The sequence below is a fragment of the Thermobia domestica genome, chromosome 3 (assembly GCF_964235325.1).
Source record: "Thermobia domestica chromosome 3, izTheDome1.hap1.1, whole genome shotgun sequence".
Lineage (NCBI taxonomy): Eukaryota > Metazoa > Arthropoda > Insecta > Zygentoma > Lepismatidae > Thermobia > Thermobia domestica.
Window position 1 is genome coordinate 243934052 of NC_137456.1, and position 21909 is coordinate 243955960.

The 21909-nt window shown below is 36.0% G+C and overlaps 1 protein-coding gene across 1 annotated transcript in view; it reads left to right on the plus strand.

Annotated features, from left to right (window-relative positions):
• The first annotated feature begins 1035 nt into the window (after positions 1-1035).
• The window catches only part of LOC145682178 (uncharacterized), an 86073-nt gene continuing 65199 nt past the window's right edge, over positions 1036-21909 (plus strand). The window contains exons 1-3 of the mRNA XM_081753765.1: positions 1036-1053; positions 5627-5708; positions 10590-10996. Of these exons, the coding sequence (XP_081609891.1) occupies positions 1036-1053; positions 5627-5708; positions 10590-10996 (507 nt within the window). The remainder of the gene's footprint in view (positions 1054-5626; positions 5709-10589; positions 10997-21909) is intronic.

Below are 21909 nucleotides of genomic sequence, written 5' to 3' on the forward strand. Positions count from 1 at the left end.
CCCTGCAATTTTTGAACAGGTACCAGTGATTTGTGGAACGGGACATTATCAATCGTAAACAGAAGTCTTTTCCTATTAATTAAAGCTGCGTATGTTGGTTGCGTAACATTAAGGATCCGCTGTAATTGTCGAGTTTAAAGGTTCCCATTGATAACACGGCCGTGAACAATTTTCCATATTACTGGACTAACGATATTTTACTATATATACAACGTGACCTTTTGGTACTAGCTTCCCCCTTTGAACAGTTTGTCTCTTGGCCTGATTGTAATCAGTGATGATCACCTGCAGAATATTGTATAAAGATAAATTTTTCATTACCTATGATGATCTGACGCCAAAACATGTGTTTCACGGTGATTCTGTAGCCATTGTTGACAGAGTCTTTGCCTCGTAGAGCATAAACCGAGGCCTTCCCCAGAGAAACATTAGTTAACGAACATAACGACACATGGTGTTTTAGATGAACCTAAGAGGTTCCTGCTCATGGCAGTTTCTGGCTTGAGGTTCGCTTTCAACGCTTGTGTATCCTTTCCAGAATCATGTAAGCTACTTTTATACTTGTAGGAATGGGGAAGGAGAGACAGTAAAAAAACTACCGATGTTAGTGTCTGAGTCATAGTTTTGGGGTTGCTCAGATGAATAGTGACACTTCTAATGTTCTTTAGGTCAGTTTCAGTCCCCATCGGTATAGGGGTGAGAAAAAATGAGTAAATAATATATTTACACGTATGTATTCCAACATAACTCTGGAACGCCTGGATCAATTTCAGCCAATCTTAATGTTGGGAAATATCCGTGGCGGTATGATGGGAACGAGTCACATTTTTAAATAATCGACCCATATCTCCGGAACGGTTTGAGATATTGAAGTGCTGTAAACGGCAAAGTAATTTACACTTCAATTACAAACCATACAAGTAACTAGATATGATACCTATCTAAGCATTTCTTCGAAATAAAGCCTTTCAAAAAAATTAAAGATTTCAAGCCCTTGTAACGTCGTATTCATTCGAAACAAGTTTTACCATGACCATGGTATCCAATGCTAAGGTACTTTAGATTGCATTATCCTGTCCATCTTCGTTGTGCTGTGTGTGCATTAGGAGCTTCTAAACTTTGCATCTTTTGGGTGCTTCTGTTTAATACTTAAAAAATGTTCCCCCTTATAGTTGCTTCGTGCACAGTTTCGCTTTTCTCTCTCTTGGTTTCTCCGTTATACTGGATGATGATCAAGATAAATTGTCCACCTTATATATATATATATATATATACGAGGGCATCCAGAAAGTAAGTTTCCCACGCGTCCCATAGCTAGGAAACCGTATATTGCGCGAAGCGACTGCGTGTACGTGAGAGAGTGAGGTCCTAGCATGGCACATGCACTAGCGGAACTTCCCTAGTGCTCTCAGTAGCGTCCTGGCAGTGGTTGAAGATTGGCGTTCCTATTTCAGCTCCCGCCGCGTGTGAAGTGCGAGCAGTGATAAAGTTTTTGAATGTAGAGGGCATAGCACCGATTGAAATCCATCGCCAGCTTTATCGTTGCAAAAATGTCAATGCTGACCCTGTGCGCCTTGCTTTGTGCTCTAGGGTCAGTTGCTTCAACACAAAACTTCTTGATCAACAGGAACTCCGTGACAGTGGTGTGCAATAAGGAGAGGAAAATTGCAGGAACTGCTTGCTCATGCCGTTAGGCCCTTGGACCTGGCATAGCTAACAATGGACGTACTTTCTGAATGTATATATATATATAGTGCAGTTTGTTCGTGAATTCCTAGATCGGTGAACTGATTTTGATGATTCTTGATATTCTTGATACATTAGCTGACCCTGGCCTATCTTAGGTTTCTATCACATTAATGCATAAAGAGTGAAAAAGTGCATGACTGGACCGGGACTTGAACCCAAGATCTTCGGCGTACCGTAACAATACGTTAACCACTACACTACCCAGTCTTTTTGCAGAACAGCCATACATTCTACCACTCTTTGGTGCCCTTTCACTCAGGTGTATCCTCAGGGTAGAGGGGTTAAAAATTTATGGCAGAAAGAGAGTATCTCACGTTGCTGTCAAGTTAGAAAGATGAAACGTGAGTATATAAACATATTATTAAAAATAAGGAGACTCATATCCCTGTGTATTTGAAATTTTCGTTCTGAGGAGTGAAGCGAGCAATTTTTTTAATCCATATCTATCTGTATAAATAAAAATGAGTGTAACAAAGTTCACCCTCAAACTCCTCCTAGACCAGTTTGATGAATTTTGGTGCATTTGACTCTGGCCTAACAGGTTTTTATCCTATTTTCGGCAAGGGGACTGAGAAGGGGGAAGGAGAATGGGTAGTAACGAAACAATATGTAAAAATAACCGAAAACAATCGATATTAGTGTACAGTCCTTACTTAGTATTCGGGATTGCCGAGATTAATAGTAACACTCTCAATGGTGTATAAATTCAAATTAATTTGGGGATGAGTGTGAGAAGTGGTATGTTGGAAAATCAATCAAAAACGACCGATATAGTATATTCACTTTATAGTTTTTGGTGCCACTGAAATGAATAAGTGACATGGGAAGCAGGGAAGCTGCAGCATCTGCATAACTGTTAATTTTTGCTTATGAGGCGGAAATAGTGTAAAAATTTCGTGTGTACGATGAGAGAGAATTTTTTCTTTCTGTCTTTGTATTGCAGCCAACGTCTTCCCGTTTTCACTGTGCGTTGTCGACACACCAAAGAATTTTTTTTGAGATGATTTGAACCCATGTGGCCATAGTGGTGCCAGCTGCAAAAAATCTTAAAATTCGGTTAGGGAATATTTTGTGAATTTTCATCCCTACATTTTCCTTCATAATTTTCCTCCCGTTGGCAACATTGCAATCAAACTTACGCCACAATAGTGCCACATCCTCCTTTTTTTTTTAAAAAAAAAAAAAATGTATTAACCGTATTAATCGAGTAAATAGCCCTTGAGTTATAATTCATTAACTGAAAGTCTACGAAAACGCCAAAAATGACCCTGTCTCGAAAGGGTTAATGCGTTAGAAGAGTTAAATTACTTTTACTTCTTTATACATACATATTATACCGGGTATCTTTAGTTTAGTCGTTCCTGGCTCTGTGATTCAGCTGTTTGGAGGCGGGACAGTATCGTGGGGAACGGCCTATAGAATGAAGCGTGATCTTGCGTGATTGCTCCAGCGAACTGCACCGCATTCAAAATCCGGTTCGGAGCCCACGTTAATAGTGAGTCCTGACTTCCATAACCGTGGTGTTGCATAAAAACGTGAAACACAACTGAAAACTGAATTTAGTCTTTGAAATAGTACACGAACCGCTCTCTCTCTCTCGAACCATTTAAAGTTACATACAAAACAAGTATGTTTACTCCATTTTTGTTAGCAAATGTAATACAAGAAATTCAACTTAAACACACTGAAACGAGTAAATGAGGTCTAAAATATATAAGGACTATATAACATCTGCTTTGCTTTAAGTTCATTATATTAGAATTTCTGTAACTAATTAAAACTTAGTTTACTCACCAAATGTTCAATGATAATACCCAAGATAAAGTATATTTAAACTGATGTATTTTCCGGAGATTTTCCGCATTTACCAAATTTTTCACAATTTTTTTTCTTTATAATTGCAAATACATCCACTATCCAATGGTTTCCTTTCATTTGGTGTATAGAAAAAAAAATGTTTATACGTGTCTGCTCACAAAACTTCACAGGTTAACTGTTCAGTTCTGGCCATAAATGATATCATACGTTACGGACTGTTGTCTTTATCAACATACATATTTATAAATAATATCGTTACAATTTTTACTAGAAAAGTTTTCTGTGCGAGATACGATTTTTTAAAAATACAGCATACTCAGTTAAGTTTACTACGTGGACTGTGAAGGTCCCAAATGAATCAGCAAGTATAATATTTGTGCAAAGGTATGTAGAAATTGTCATAGGAGCTACGACATTATATATATATATATATATATATATATATATATATATATATATATATATATATATATATATATATATATATATATATATATATTTTACGAAACTCTTTAAGTGAAAGCGATTTCATGTTTCACTTTTTTCTCTCGTTTGAAGATCCAATAAAACGTAATACAAATCAGCATAATGTGTCTATTAATATGGAAGACAATTTAAAAGTGAGAATCATAGGCTTAAAGTTACCTATCAGATATTGCGAGCAGTGATTATTTTCAATGAGAGAAAGCAAAAAGGCTACTACTCACCGCAAAAAATATGTAGCAGAATTTTCTTCTACATGCAACAGGTAGCGCTTTCGGAAGATGCTACTTCCTTCTTCAGCCTGTGGTAGACTCCAAAGAAACTAAAAAAACATGAAGAAAGGTTAAAAAATGGTTAAAAGGTTAAGGTATGTAAAAAAACAAATTCTCTGTCAAACATTAAAACAAAAGAAACATTCCCGTGTGTTTTAACGGTTGACAGAGGATTTGTTTTTTACATTCCTCAACCTTTTAACCACTTTTAAACCTTTCTTCATGTATTTTATTTTCTCCACCACAGGCTGAAGAAGGAAGTAACATCTTCCGAAAGTGCTACCTGTTGCTTGTAGAAGAAAATTCTGCTACATATTTTTTGCGTTGAGTAGTAGTCTTTCTGCTTTTTCTCATTAAAGTTACCTATTCTCTCCTGAAAATTATTTTACAGAGCTTATATTTGGCAGTTAGTACCACGAAATTCTCAACTTTTCTATTACCAACAGACTGTATTAGAAGTTGAGATTTATTGTGCAATTTATTATTATTATTATTATTATTATTATTATTATTATTATTATTATTATTATTATTATTATTATTATTATTATTATTATTATTGTTTGTGGACCTAGATGTATGGATATTGGTTAGACCGTTACTGTACTCATGTGCGCAATTGTTTACCGTCAGAAAGTTGTAACTAGTTGCACATATAAAGGAACGTTAAGTCATCAGTCCTCCTACGACATTACCCGATTATTATTTCATTTAATAATCCTGTATTTACTTAAGTAGATTATAGGCAAACATGTAATTATCAATTACGAATTTCGTTATTTAACTGATAAGGAAATAAATAAGGTGCATATATAATTGACAAGCTATGGAGATAATTTTAACCGATTAAATTAGAAATTATTTAAAAGTCTTAAGAACTTCTTGAGAAGCACACTGACACAAACACAGCTGGACATTTTGGTCATTAAAAATAATAATAATAATGAAAATATCAGTTTTAATGTATTGGAAGTATTGTTTTGAAATTTTAGTTTAGCAGGTGTACTCCTTTTCATTTTATTTTATTTTTTTCTACACTGATATGTTGCAGTTGCATTATAGAGGATTGTTTACCAGTGTTACGATCATCTTTCTTACCCCCCTTTATAAGCCACAGAAAGGTAGTGATAATTATGGTGTGCATATTTTATTTCGAATTTATATAACATTGATTTTCTCTATCAAGTACACTATAACAAATTTAGTTTTTTTTTATTATTATTATTTTGGTATAGAATAAAAATTAAAATGATGTTCAGCTTAGGTCTGTTACTTAATCTTGACTGTATCCTTTCTATTTATAGAGAGTTGTCAGTGGCAGTGAAGAGTCTGAAGAATGTAGTGAGAACGAAGAATCAGTAGAAGGAAGTGATGCGGAGGATAGTGGTAATATTCTTAGTTTTATATTCATAGAAAATTATTACTTACATGAAATTGCTTTTTTAACATGGACTAGCTTTATTTGCACTGTTCTTCATGTGTACAATTATTGTTCTGTTGAAAACGGCGACTATTCATTTTAATTTATAATGTTTGTTTACATTCATGAACAGGATTCATTTGATACATAGATTTTGAATTAAACATTCGAAAGAGATAAATCAGATGTGTCTTGCAAAGGAAGATGGGATATCTTGACTATAATTGGCAGACGAACCAGAATTGCTTGAAGGGCTGTGACTTAGCCTGCAAGACGTAGGATGTCAAAGTAATATGATGTGGAAAATACATATATCTCGCTACTACTGTACAGGCAAAAATCTTATACATTTTTAAAATGTCAAAAACAGTTGTTAGGAATGGGCAATATCTTCAATATGGGGAATGGGAATAGGTTGCACTTAACGGGTGTAGGAGCGTCATCTCGGTCTTGAAAGTCGACGCAGAACATAGCGAGTGTAGTTGGGTTGGAGAAGCAATTTTGTATGGATCACAGCCTGTGTGTGTATAATGCTAGAACGCCACCAGTGAACATCTATTACGCATTTAAGTGACTTCAATCGTGGCCCTATAGTAGGGCTTCGAGAGCCCAGATGGCCATTCTGCGGAATCACCTCCTCATGTGAGACATGGTGTGTCACCAGTCTATCAGTGGTGTACACAATGGGTGACTCAGCGTTCTTATAGTCGACGTATCTCTGCAATGCACCGGGAGCGCATGGGCAGAAGGATCGTTGGGTTGCCCTGACAGAATGCAACCGTTAATGTCACCGTTCCGTCTCTTCCCGTACCTATAAGTATATGAATAGTAAACAGTCTATTGTTGGCGGGACTTTTTTTTTTTTTTTTTCGTGCGATTCTCCTTGAAACTTGCTCATTGCCAAAAACACTTTCGTGTATGTCGGAAGAAAGACAGACTACAGTTGCGTGACGAATAAGGAAGGAGTATTGAGCGATCAGAATCGTTTCTGTCACTATTCTTTTGTGTAGAAGTGTAGGTGTGCGTAAATTTTTAGCAAGTGTTCACATACAGTATTTACATTTGGCATTCTGGTATGAAGGACAATAAGTTAAACATCTCGATCAACTCTGACTTTCATTCAGAGAGTATTAGTGTGTCGTCAGTCCTGACTCCCAACCCTGTCTGGGCAATTTGAGATATTCCAGTAAGATAATTGCGTTCTCGTACTATCTCTTATCTCCTTATCGAGTACTATCATAAAGTGCGCACTATCAAGCACTTTGGGGTCATGGAGGTATGGTACTTCATCGCCAGCGGGGATTCGGGAACGGCCATCGCATAACTATGCCAAAATCTATAGTGAGCGTTGATACCATACATGTCTGTATGACTCATTACCTGCCGGAAGCGTTTTTCCTGAAATCGCTTAGGATGGTTACACGCTTTATTAAGGTGAATGTTTTGGAATATTGTTCACATATTCGCTGTGTCCCATAAATTCCATGTTAGGACTATTACCGCTTACTGTTACCTTCTTCCAACTTTGGGCCAATTTTTTAAACGTGTGCCACTGAATTATGACAATCTGTCCATAATGAATTGTCACTTGAGTTTCGTGATGACGCATCTTGCAGACTGGCAAAGTATAGTTACGGACCTAACTAGTCATGCAGTAATGATAATTCGTCTGTGTGGATAAACACTAAGATTTATCTCTGCTTGAGAAAGGACATGTCATGGGGTTCCGAGGGACTGGTTTCACGATCGCGCAGAGAGCTATGCTAATCGAACGTTCGAGAGCAGCCTAATAAAATGAACAAACATAAACCTGATGGCGAAATTGCACAGGATGGTGTAAAGTTGATTGTTGGGATGAGTGTTGCATTCAGCGTCTGGAACGGGCGAATTGGACGACAGAGGAGTGGAAGAAAATCTGATAATCTATAAGTCATAAATTTTACCTCACTCCGCGGATGTGTATGCATGCGTGTGTGGCGGAAACCTCAGGAAACGTTGGACTCTTCGTGCATCGTGTCAGCATATCTAACAGTTCCACACTTCGTGTGAAATATCGGTTCGAAACACATTACAGACTTAGAGTGCCTTTCATAGCCTCCGGAACCTCTCATCTCAGTCTCCTTGAGCACCTGTTTGATGTTGTGTAACTGTACATCCAATCTCTTGAGACTCTCTCTATCTCGACATTGAATGCCGCATTACACACAGCTTGTTTGACTGTACCAGATGACGACCACCGACGTGTCATTACATCTCTTGCCATGTAGTCTTGCATCTCATTTTGTCATAGGGTTACAAATTAGCTAGCTGTTTATCAGCAAATTAGCTAGCTGTTTATCAGCAATTTGTGGTGTAGTTTAAAAATATATGTATAAAACGTGGCACTTGGCACAGAAGTTTAGAATATGAATCTATCTATCATACTCTGTTTCGCTACTTTTTTTGAACTTGTAATACAAACTACTGAACAGAAAAGAGAAGTGTCCGATAGTCAGCTAAGCAAGAGTTGAATCTGAATAATAATAAGTAATTTTGTATGCTCTCTGATCCGACTTTCATTGTAGAATTGAAGACTTCTGTTGAGTTTTAATACTATAATCATACTTAATATAACAATGCAGTATGCATCGGGATCCGAAAAAGTGGTACCCGAATCCAGAACCTAGAATTCAGTACCTGGTTCCATAACCTTGAATCTAGTACCCACCCTTTCTAGAATCTAGAATAAGTACTCGGTTGTAGAACTTAGAACCGGGTATCCGGATCTGTAACTGAAAATTAGGGACTCAGTTCGAGTACCAGGATCCGGGACCGTGAATCGGATACTCGGATCTAGAACTGAGAATCAGGTACCTGGATTCATTATTACCCGGAACCCTTTTATTTCAGGAACCAGTTCTGTCCCGCCCTACTCTAGGAAAATGGGAGACATGTAAAAATCGAAAACGTGCAATATTAGTGTCGAATCCATTCCTCGTATTGACGTTTAAGTCCCAAGTAGATCCCATCGGCGTGACGATTGAGAAGAGGTGAAAAAATATCCAAAATGATCTAGGTTAATGTTGAATCCATAGGATTTGGGGTCGGGAAATTGGGTAATTAGTTTGAAATGACTTTTGGAATTAGATTTATATTAGTTTGGAATATAGATGCTACTTACCTCAAACTTAATGTTTATATTGCTATTTTAAAGGGCGTATTCTAGGGGCTGTAGAGTGTTTAAATATTGTTCATAAACCTGTTCTCCCATGGCAAAGAACGGGTATTTCAGCTTCTTTTTTTTTAAAATTATGTCAACCATTGTGAAGGTTGTAGCAATTGTTTGCAGGAGTAAAACAAGGAAGACTTTCTACGCTGTGATTAAGAATCCATTTCTCATTTATTAAGAGCCTGCCTTACTAGAAATAATGCAAAATTTACCATTTTTCTTTTGCTTGTTTATTCATAAATGAAAGGAGATAATGACATGCAACTTACCACAATCATAGATAACGTTGTACTACAACAGAAAATATGAACCCGATGAATTTTCAGTGTTGCCATCCATAGAAATTACAGTGTTGCCAGAATAACAATTTCCCTAAAATCTAAGTTAAGGCAGCGACTTGAGGAACGAACTCAACTGCATTTGATTACGTATCATGTTGTTTTGGTTTCCTGTGAACTACTTTTTAAATAATAGTTGTATTTAGTTTGTAATAAACAAAATAGTTTTAACATACAGTTATTAAAACTAAATAATAATGCTATTTAAAAAGTAGTTCACAGTAAACCGAAACAACACAATACGTAACCAAATGCAGTTGAGATCGTTCCTCTAGTCGCTGCCTTAACTTAGATTTTAGGGAAATTGTTATTCTGGCAACATTGTAATTTCTATGGATGGCAACACTGAAAATTCTTCAGGTTCATATTTTCTGTTGTAGAACAACATTATATATGATTGTGGTAAGTTGCATGTCATTATCTCCTTTCACTTATGAATAAACAAGCAAAAGAAAAATGGCAAATTTTGCATTATTTTTAGTAAGGCAGGCTCTTAAGGTAAAATTTTGGTTGGTCGATTTAGTATTGCTTATTTTGTTCGTTTCAGCATAGACCATCATACATCTTTATATCAGTTTTGATGCTGTTGAAAAGCATTATATATAAAACTTGGTTTATATGCTTAATTTATATTTATTTTCTTTTGATCATTTGATTTCATCTTACGTGCTGAGTGTCCGAGAATCCTCGACGGTAGGCAAAAGCACATTATTTGTTCAAGTGTGCTCTCCGTTGAGTTCTATACATATTTTTAGACAGAATTGGAAATTGCTGAGCACATGGAGAGGGTATATAGTGTTCTCAAATTCGCGTTTCAACCCGTACTTTTTTAAAAAAAATTAATCGTTCTATAGTGGCATGGGATATTAGTTATCGTTCGGGATGGCTTCAAGTGAACTCACTGGCAATACAACATTATTATTTCCATATCTTTGTCCTGCGACAGCATTACTACGACAAAAGAACGGAAAAATATATTGTTACTGTTTTGCCTTCGGTGAGGGACTTCTCGGACACTGTATAGGAGAATATTTCACAGTTCAAATTTTGCTTATCCATTAGTAACCAACCAATCACTTTGGGCCTGAGGTGTTTCAACTCCATCTGTTAGCGACCGGCTGTATTACATCTAGGCTACCGACTAACATGCGATCAGCGCACTGCGTCGTCCTGTCTCCCACAGGCGTATCACGAGCTTTCTAGACCTGTTAACTATTGATATTCTGTATTAATTTTCAGTTGTACGAGAATATGAAACTAAAATTGTACATTGTTGAGAACCTATGTATTCTTGATTACAGGTGATGTAACGGGTAGTGAGAGTGACTTTAGTGGAAGCGAAGAAGAGGAGGAAGAAGGCACAGAGGAAGAAGCGGAGGAAGAAGGCACAGAGGAAGAAGCGGAGGAAGAAGAGGAAGATGGAGAGAGTTCTGAATGGGAAAGTGAAGAAGAGGAGGAGGAGGAAGAAGAGGAAGGTGGAGAAGGTGAAACGACGGAGAAGAAAGGCGCTGATAGTGCAACTGTGAAGGAACAGAAAGAAACAGTGAAAAGTAATGATGCTGCGGCAGAAGCTCTTCTGTCAGACAGTAGTGATGGCGAATCGGAAAAGTGTCCTATTTGTTTGCGAAGTTTTAGCAATCAAGAAATCGGCAGCCCAGAAGCCTGTGATCATAGCTTCTGTGTGGACTGTATATTGGAATGGTCCAAGGTAGAGCTTTCTGTTTATAATCATATGGTCATAGATGGAAACCCTTTTCGGTATTTGTTCCATAATAACTTAACGTATTTAGATTGCAAATACCTGTATATTGTTATTGCCACAATAATTTTTCAGAGTTCCTGATCACTTTATATGCGTTGCAAGCTGTATTACCGTTTGCATAATTAAACCGACTGACGTAAACCTTCGTAATACCGGATTTCGTATTTTCGGAAAGTGAATGTTTATATATGTTTATCAAATTCTAATTCGGATTAATCACATTATGCATTTTCTAAAATGAAAGAATTCAAACTGTTGAGATGTCCAATTTATATTTTGCTGAAGTCAGTTGCATGTAACAAAATTTTTGTTGTTAACATTTCAGTTCCCATAGATATATTTATTAAGAAAAGAAGTTCTTACGAATAAAAGCGTTCATTTAGGGTCTCTTGAATACATATTTATTATTGTGGAAAATTCGTACTCCGTAATTAAGGTACCATATGTGTAGAGGTCTGCGCGGATACAAAATATCGCATCCGCATCCGTACCGCATCCGCAGCATCTCTATCCGCATCCGCACCCGCATCCGCAACATCTCTATCCGCACCCGCATCCGCATCCGCAGATAATGAGGTAGCAAATATATACAACTTACATATTCTATAGTACACGTAGTTTTCTGAATCAAACGAAATAATATATTATATCAGTTTCCTCGTGATCAAATACCAAATACGATAAGTAAAATGCAATATAAACCGTGCAGATACAAATTAAAAATTAATGAACTTTTTATATACTTACCTGAGATATTCAAATGTAGATATCGGACCAAAATAATGCCACGTAGGTAATATCCCCTCAATCGACTAGTTTTAGAGCACGTCACTAAGTTTTTAAACTTCATCATTACTCATAAAAAAGGGGGCATTTGTTCAAAACACAAAGGCGAAATAGAAATAATGTTTATTAATAAATAAAAATTAATCACAGGACCGCAAACACATCCACATATCCCGAACTGACACTAGAACCAGTAATTGCACTAAATTAAAAAAAATAAATAAGTGACGAAACTAACAACGCAATGCAATGCATGCTTTCACGACCAAGTTCATTCGTGGCTAAGCGGTTAGCGTACGCGCCTTTGGCGTGGGAGACCCGGGTTCAATTCTCGGCGTGAGCTCATGTGGTTCGGATTCCATGTTAATCAGTAGGTCCACGTGTCATATAGCCTCGCTGCTGAACGGGACGTTAAACTTAAAATCAACTCAAGCTTTCACGATCACGCTTTTACTGAAACTAGGAGTGAAAATAACTTCGAATGCAGATAGGAATAAAGACCCTACCGTTAATTTTGGGAAGAAGCAATAGAGGTAGTTTAGAATTTACTGCTTTTCTTTGCAGCCCCGACTCATTGTTGGACACATTTAGGGTAGGAGAAACAATTGCTGTTATAAAACTCCAATCCCTCGGAATGTTCATTGAGGCCCGTGGCACCTCTCCGAAGCGAGAAATCTGTGGGGTCGCAAATGTGTATTCAGTATCTGCTATACTTCAAAGGAAACAGTGAAGTTTTTTTTTTTTTTTTTTTTTTTTGTTAAGAGAGAGAGAAAGATGAGCGTATGATGTGATTTGTTTACTATTTCGGTAACCTACGCGCTTCTCCAGTTTGTCACAAAAAGCAAAGATAATTCTGCTGACCAGTTTTCAGTTTATGGAAGGGGATGCGGTGTTTTAAATTAGGGTATTGGTTCCTGACCTCTCAGGCTAGAAGAACTTTATTTGAAGACATTTCTTCCTCTTCAAGGCGAATGGTCTGAAAATTTTCAGCTTTGTCAGGGGCTTTGGCGGCAATTACTTTTTTTTTTTTTTTTTTTTTTTTTTTACAGCAAATAGCGGTACTTGAGGAATAGCGATGGGGCCTGTCGTTTCTTTCTGTTTAGGTCAGAGATGTCATTCACCTACAAAACGGCTGCTAAAAATATTGAAAACAGCAATAAAAGGACAACTCTCTCGTGTCATTTTTTGTCCTTTTGTTGTCACTGAGTCACAAACTTCAAACACACTTGTATTTTGATTTTAGTATTTTTCAACTGGTTTCAAAACGAACGTTTCTAGTGTTCTTTCCACCATTATCAGAAAATTCACAGCATTTTTTTAGGTAGAACAAATGTAGGAAACATTATTCGCAACTTTATCCGCTATCCGCACAGATAAGAGATATATATCCGCATCCGCGCAGACCTCTACATATGTGATACTGGACGTTGTGTGTATAAAATAACTCATATATGTAAATTTAATGAATGTGAAATTTTACGATATATTATTATAACTGAATTTTTTTCATGTAATATATACGTAATACATTTAGCAAGCAAACTACAAAATTAATAATACATATTACAGAAAATATCTAGTTGAGATTTACAATTTTAAGAGTGTAAGCGGTAGAATAAATTTCTTGTGATCCATATAAAATTTAGGATCTATATGACGTTGATGGCTAACATTCGAAACTATCATCGTCAAATTTTTGAGAAATAATGTTCATTTCAACAGAAAAATCATAAAGTCTTGGACGTAGTCGATTCAGATCAATTTCGTCTGTGTGTCCGTTGTCTTCTTCAGTTAGAGTCATCTTCAGGAAGAGTAGGAATGATTTCCTGTATGGTAAGATCAGACTTGTCTTACTATCGCGCGAAAATTTCATGGAGTTTCAAGCTATAGAAAGATTTTTTTGTTTTTTCAGTAACTTAACTTTCAGGAATCAATGAAATATCAATAATTATTTTATATAAAAACGTTTCCCTACAAATACAGGGATAGGCATCTCTCTTGACCTAAGCAATAGTAGGTAATGTGGTCATGACCCGACTCGATATCAGGGTGGCAGAGGCTTGACAACTGTTCTGGACGAGGATATAAAACAAAGAAATAAATGAAACTTAAAAGGAATCCTACAAAACATCCGGGCTCCCAGAAGAGAAATTTTGTGCATACCAAACACAAACTATTTGCTTATTTATTGCATATAAATTTGCTTTGCATCGCTTTTGAAACCGGCATGGAAGCATACACATACATTTATATATATATACTATACCATATCAATAACCAGATACCTATTTAAAAAGAAGGAAAAAGCAGGAAAAGTATTTGTACACAAACCTGTCATACATTTGAAAGTATTTGCTCTCATAGCCAGTGCCGGATTTCCGACTAGTTAAACAAGGCAGACTGACTAGGGCCACCAAACTCGGAAGCCATAAACGAAAGAAGAAGAGGAAAAAAAAAAAAACAGTATTTGGAACTTTTTTTTCCTAAACTAGTATAACGTTTTATGTTTTCTTTGGTTTGATACATTTCATTATTGCTGTAAGATAACGAACCAAAATTATGTTAAACCGACTTCGTATTCCACACTCGACATTGGTCAAAAAGTTTTGCATGACGTCACCTACTAAACTTGTGACTCTTTATGTACTAAAAGTAAATCCACTGTAGAACAGTCTGTGGCTAAAGTAAAACTGTTAAAAGATATTTTAGGACGATTTCATTAGTGGATAGCTTGTCGCGGGGTGTGTGCAGTGGCGGGTTAGGGGCTTCAAGTCATCAGTTGCTTGGGGTCGCAAGCTACCTAAACAATCCACTGCTCACAGCCACATGGAACCAAATGATCATACATGTAAACACAAAAACGTTTCCAAATTAATAAGCTTTGAAATTATAGAGATATCTGGGAAATGGGACAGAAACCAGCAGTAATATTTCAGGTTAGAAGTGTTATTTTCTCCATTTCGGAATGCTAAATGTATTTGTCTATATCCCGGTGTCTCCTGTAGGTTATAGCGAAAATTGAACTGGCCATGGAATAACAACAGTTGAGATTTGTACTACACAAAATTAAGAGTTATTACTAACTGATAAATCAACTAAGAAATAGTAATATTTAAAGTGCACACACTCATCTTCGGTGACTCTTAGAAGCACAATTGCTGGTGCACCTGCTCTTCATGTTGACTTTTGTCGCAGCTATCTTCAAAACGTAAGTGCAGACCCTCCAACTAGATAGTCTTCTTTTACTAATGTAATTCAGTTTGTTTGATAGTTCTTCACTTTTTGACGTTCAAAACTTAATGTCAACAAAACGAGAATAAGTTACATACGCTCAAAGTAGTGTCAGAAGTTGATGGGTTAAATTAAGATCACATTTTAAGGTAGTAACATATTTTGCATGTTTAAACGCCTACCAACTGACAAAATGGAGTTCTTTCTTGACGATCTTTACTATATATATATATAGCATGTGACTATCTTACACTGAAATGTATAACACCATTAGCTATAATGATAATTGATAATTGACAAATAAAAATATAACAATGAAACTGAAGGCAGGTTAGGCAGAAATATTTGAAATACATATAAACGCAAGTAACTTAATTGTAGAATTAGTGTTTAAAAAAATGTTGGTAGTAATAAAAGACAATCCATAACAGAAAATTTCTCATGACCGTTACATATACGTGAAATCATATTGTGTTGATAAAAATAATGATATTTTGGCAGTGTTTCACATACTACGTAATTATGCTAGTTGATCAGTCTTGTTTGTCACTACTTATTAAGTACAAATCATCATCAGGTATCAGAGCTCTGGGCAATATAATTAATTTTATATTATTGATTGTTTCTTATGCTGTGTTTAGAATAATTTGCGAGGATGAGAGGAATATGATTCACAGTCTTAGATACGGGAAAATTATGCACTTTCGTGTTCTGTTTTTCGAATGAACTCTCGAAGAACTTTCGAATGAACTATCCAAGAGCATGAAAAGAAGGAATAAGGGAAATCAGTAAAAGCAAATTTATCGTATCTATATGTGTCGTTCTTATTTGCAAGCATCACACGGCTTGAGACAAGTAATCGTAAGTACATTGTATCCAGCCTAAGGTAAAATATGTAAATAATTAAATTTCTGGTGTTCCAATACAAAAGCTTGAGATTTAACAGACCATAGTCGGTTTGCATTTAAGGTTACAGTCATTTGTTTGTTAAAAATGTCAGTCGATTACGAAGTAGAAATGAATTGTTGAATAATGCTACTCTCAACTTAAAAGCTTCACGTCGTTCGTACTAAGAAATCAACAACTGTTTTAAATGGATGAATCAGAAAAGTTGCAAATATTCTAACAGACTATATAAGACGCATATAATTATTGGCAGAAGTTGATAGGTAATGCCAGTAGAAAGTTTGAGGCACTTAAGTGTAGTTACGAGTCAAAATGGCTACAGGATTTTAAAAGTGCTCTTTTCGTTAAGCTGACCAAATTATGTTTTAAGAATACTTTGCAGCTGAGATTTGCTAGCAACTCGTCTAGATTTTTTATGAGAACATTATAAACCATGTTGCAAATTGAAATACTTCTTCAATCCGTCAGAGAGGATATAAACTGACCATTGTAATGGATTCCATGAATGTCCTTTGTGAATTCAGTTAAACACCGATTTTCAGTCGTATCAGTTTCACCATAGGTGGGAATTCAATGATATACAAAAAGTGAAAAAGTGCACGACTGGATTGAGTATCGAACTAGGGTCTCCAGCGTAACCATGTAAATGCGTTAAGCACTATCATACCTTAATGGAACGTTAAACTAAAAAATAATAGTAATAATTTTCACACTTACATCTAGTCGCTTCCTGAACAGTCATACTTTTTATCACTCTTGGAAGTTAGTATTCACTTAATACTACCTAGTCGCTTCGTGTACTGTTGTTGAGGTTATTGTTTAGCCAACTCTACCTCCTAGTTGCTTCGTGTATAGCCATACACTCTATCACTGTTAAAGGTGGTATTCACCTAACGCTATCTACCTAATCGCTTTGTGTGCACCTATACATTCTATCATTGTAGTAGCTAATACTTCTTGCTTAGTTGCTTCGTGTCCAGGCATTCTACCACTGCCAAAAAATTGAACAGTTTTCACACGCCTCTTTCAAAACTAACTTAACATCATTTAGATACTTTCGCAGAGACCGAAACAAATGATAGTCTTCCGCTGCCTGGTCCGCACTGTACGGTGAAGGCATCAAAACCTTTGAACCAATTCTCTCAATTTCGACAGGTCGGTATGTAGTACCGTATGTGATCTTGGCATTGCCAGCGTGTTATACAATTTTTTTTTTTTTTATTTTTTATTTATTTATTTTTTTTTATAAAGAATTGCTAGGTGCACTCTCATTAATTGTTGACTGTGCATGCCCGGAACTATCATTCTACTTGGCGCCAGTAACTCGTGATGCATGATTCTCTTCCAAACCCACCAAACGCATAGCATAAGTTTCTTGGGTGTTAGTATGGGCTTTGCCATATATTGTGCAATTTCTCCCCGCTTTCACGACAATCCTTTTCGTACATTGTTGTTCTAGGTTATCCACATTTCATCATTCTCAATCAACCGCTTCAGAAGTGGCTCGATTCCGTTACGTTTCATTAGAGATTCGCAGATAGAAGTTCGATCGAGTAAATGTTTTTGAGTCAGATCACGTGGCACCCAAATGTCGAACTTCTTTTTGTAGCTAGCTTTCTCCAAATGATTGTTTGGTGATGTCATGATTGCATAAATGGATTGCCGGTCGTACTCGACTGTCCTCCACTTTTACTATGACTTGCCTTCTTCCATTGTTAGGAGTATCGTCGACATCAAAATTTCCAGAGTTAGAGCCACTGAACCATAGTTTTGCTCAGGGGCGGCGATTCGGGGGGCAAGAAGGGGCAGTTGTCCCCCCACTTTTTGAAGTGACCCCGTAATGTATATAGTTTCATTTGGAAATGTAAAGTTTTTGTTTACTGGTTCATAGAAAAAATGGTGCCATATAATATTTGTCGTTGCGTGAGTACACATTGGTTATTTGTCTTCCCGTAGAGTTAAGAAAGCTACAGGAACATATAATGCCTTGCCCCTCCCCCCTTACTTTTAACGTCCAATCGCCGCCACTGGTTTTGCTCATAGTTTTGATAACGTATTTTTGCCCATATACAGCATAAATTTGTTCATAGGGCTGCGTAGTATTTAAGCCTTTATCAAACTAAAATTGTAAAATATAGTGCAGTTTTGCGAAAAGTTCACTCATCTTCACGGTGCAATACCTCATGTCTGAATGTAAGAATTTCAACACTACCTATTAGGTGTTAAATGACATTGTGCCTTACCCGCTGCGACTCATAAATCCTGAGGTTTGGGACACCATCATCATCTCGTGCGCAAAAGGCTCACTAGTTTTTGTACTACCTGATATGGCAGTTCAAGACAAAATCATGATGAGCAGCATTATTGCATAGTAGTCTCACTCACTCAGTCGTGTTACACTTCGTTAGAGAAAAGAAAGAAATAAATTTAATGAAGGGAGAAAGAGTTCAAGAGAATGATTTTAATGGAAAAATGTAAAAGATGTCTGTTAAATAAAATTACAGAAATGGATTGTAGGTATGCAGCAAAAGTGAGTATCAAGATAGTTGACAGAAATGTAATAGAGCATGATATGTAGCGCTTGATCATCAGGCTACTGATGATGTCTGTTTTAGTACTTACTTAATACAAAGGCATTGACATATATCAGTCTTGTACATGGTGGTCATTCAAAGGAAGAACCCTTTCAGCAAATTAGTTTTTTGTTACGACTTATTTTTGTTACAGTGTTCGATATAGAAAACAAGTTTCTGGTAGTTTAGGTGTACGTGCAAAAGAAGAGAATACACACTTGATGAATTTCGGATGGACATGATTTACCAAATGATATAGTGTACAGTCTTGTTCAAAAAAAATCATGACTAACGTCAGTTTTTTTTAAATGCTTTGTTATATGATCGATAAGCACAAGTGTACGGAACAAAAGTAGATCTTAATTTTTAATTGATACGATGGGATGCATAACTTCTGATGGGCAAACAGAGAACATAATAGGTAGTATTTTTTATGTAGCAACAAGTTTTCTTTAGATGTGCTGAGAAAGAGATGAGGGGTATGTGGAAACCTGTCACGTATTTTGTGTGGTTTAAGCTTTTTTGTATTTTCATATAGTGATAAGTGTAAATCTTCTTTGGCTGTTTTAAGAGCTTATTTGTAGCCAGAATACTTACTTATCATCTCTTCGAAGAAATATATATATATATATTTTAAGTAAACAATTATAACATTGTAAAAGTGCACCTGATTCTCTCTCGTTGACGTGCAAATGCAAGTAGAGAGTGAGAATATTCCGTTAACATTGGGTAAAAATTTAAAAGAACATTCTTTAGTGATGCGTCATTAGTAACTGTAAATGAAGGAGGTGCCTGGAATCCCTGTCTTTTCCGAAACAGACAATACTCTCTACGAAAAATGCTTGTGCCATAATTAAGGGAACTGAAGAACGTAACGGGAAAATAATGTCAGAAATAAGACTAAAAAGCCACCGAGAAAAAACAGCATAGCAGCAATTAAGGATTTAAAGGCGCTAGTGGGAAAGAAATGAAGAAATTACGTGATTAGGGTAGTTTATTGAATATATGAAAGACAAATGTGAGAAGATTGGTTTTCAGATATGTGTTTTTGGCTGTAATCTAGTGATAAGTTTGATAGCCATATGTCTGTCAACCACTCGCTTTATTTATATGCACTTTTACTTTAGGCTGGATAAGGAGTGTAAGTCATTTATGTAAGTAAAAATTAAATTATGATTGAAGTTAATATTAGAAAAAAAAATAGTTTTGTTGTGAAATCTGATGGAGGCGTGAGAATATTAATACAGTAGAGAGGATATCTCCCTTAAGTCCAATTCTGTGCAGATAAATATAGTCAGTGGAAGAAAAGAGGGCCCGGAATTATCAAATTTGTGATTTCTGTAACGATACTGTTAGTTAGTGTTGTCCAAGATTAATTTGAGTGTGATACCTTTTGTTATATCATTTCAAAAATCAGTGCAAATTACATTTATATATAATTTCTTCAAATTGTAAGGTGAAAATGCTTGGAAACACATATTAATTTTGAGAAATAAACAATAATAAACACAAATTTACTAATTAGAGGGTTCGGTGGTGGAAACACAAATTTACTAGTTTAGGATTTGGTGATAAAAATGTTTCAGAGACTAAAATACTTGTTATGTAATTAGTGTGTTTAGTATTTTATATATTATTACCAAATGATGATGATAATGATGTATAGTCTTTTTAAAAAAGGTCCTGGCTACCTACATTCTTTAAAATAGGTCTGTGTTCTTTTTCGTAAGCGAAAGTGTGTATATGAAGAAGAACTATTTTTGAAAGTATATCGTATAAATATATTTTAAGTAAAAACTTTTTTTCTGAGTTATATGAACGCTAAAATTCTAATATTATAGTATTAGATTGTTTTTAGCTTTTTAAATTATATTGAAGATAGGTAAATATCGGTATACTAAAGAAAGTTGGAGTTTTACTCAGTACAGTCCACTGTCATTCTCACTTGTTAATAGTTCAGAACTGGAGGCTATTAGTTAATTATTAAATAAATAAATAAATAAAATAAAAAATAAAGTATCACTAACATGATATATTAGCTTAGGTAATAATTTTTGCAATAGTTAATTCAGATGTGTTAACCTTGAAAATTTGATATGTGTTAACCTTGAAAATTTGATACGCTTTAAGTGTGAAAATTTAGGTTTATAGTTTTGCCTTAATTTTAAAAGGATTGTCAAGACGATAAAGGATGAGGAATTGAAAAATAACAGGAATAGGATAGAAATAAATAAGAATAGCTTCTTACATTCGATGTGTTCAGATATCTTGCCTATCGAACTTGTAAATGTTTTTACTTATTTGTCTTCTATCCCTGTAACATCTCAGGTCCTTGCTTTTTTAAATCAGCTTGACAATGCTTTTAGAATTAAATTGAAATATTAACGTGAAAATCAAAACTTTTAAGAACATAAACAAATTGTCGAGGTTAGTCTTGAGGTTATCTTTTTTTGAACTAAAGCCAGTATTATAAACGTATCGTTGGTTGTATTTGTATCACTACATTTCCTTATTTAGATCTCCTAAATTTTAGCTTTACGTGCAAGTTAACATATGTGTAAAATTTTATTTGTATTAGCGGTGTAATGTTTTCGGAAAAGTCAGTTTATCTTAGTATAATTGGCAAGAAAATATGGTTTGAATTTAGAAAATGAAGCAAAGACACGTAGAATATTCACTTTCGAGGTACTTTGTATTTTGTGAGAAGCATCTACCTTGTTATATCATAAATACTGTCACAAGTTTGAATGTGAATAACACAGAGAGTATTAACACCAAGGCAATTTATTGTGGTCATGTTTTACATTGATATGTTGTACACCTGATACACGAATCATTTTTCGAAATGTCCCCTCTGGCCTTGATGCAGGCACGAAGTCTGTCCGGCCACTGGTCAATGGCATTACGCACCACGTCCATGGGATAATTGTTCACTGCTCGGGTCAAGGATTGTTTCAGACTGTCAACAGATGGATGCCGTTTGTGGCAGATCTTTGCCTGAAGGACTGCCCAAATTTTGTAGTCCATCGAGTGAAGGTCCGGGCTGCTAGAAGGCCAATTAGCGGTAGAAACGAAGTCGGGGACGTTCCGTGCCAGCCACTCCTCGGTTTTTTCGCTTTGTGGTCTGAAGCGGAATCCTGCTGGAAGGTCCACCTTTCTCCAGGGAACATGGTAGCAGACAGTGTTTTCACTATAGGTGTTAGCACTGTGTCCTGGTACACCTTGGCAGATGTTTTAACACCTTTTTCGGAAAAATGCAGCTGGGTTGTGCCTGAGTAGCTCACTCCCCACCAAAACCATTACTGAGGCAGGATAATGTGCCCTCTGAACCCTTGGAGCTGCCTCAGCAGCTGAGTAGGTGAC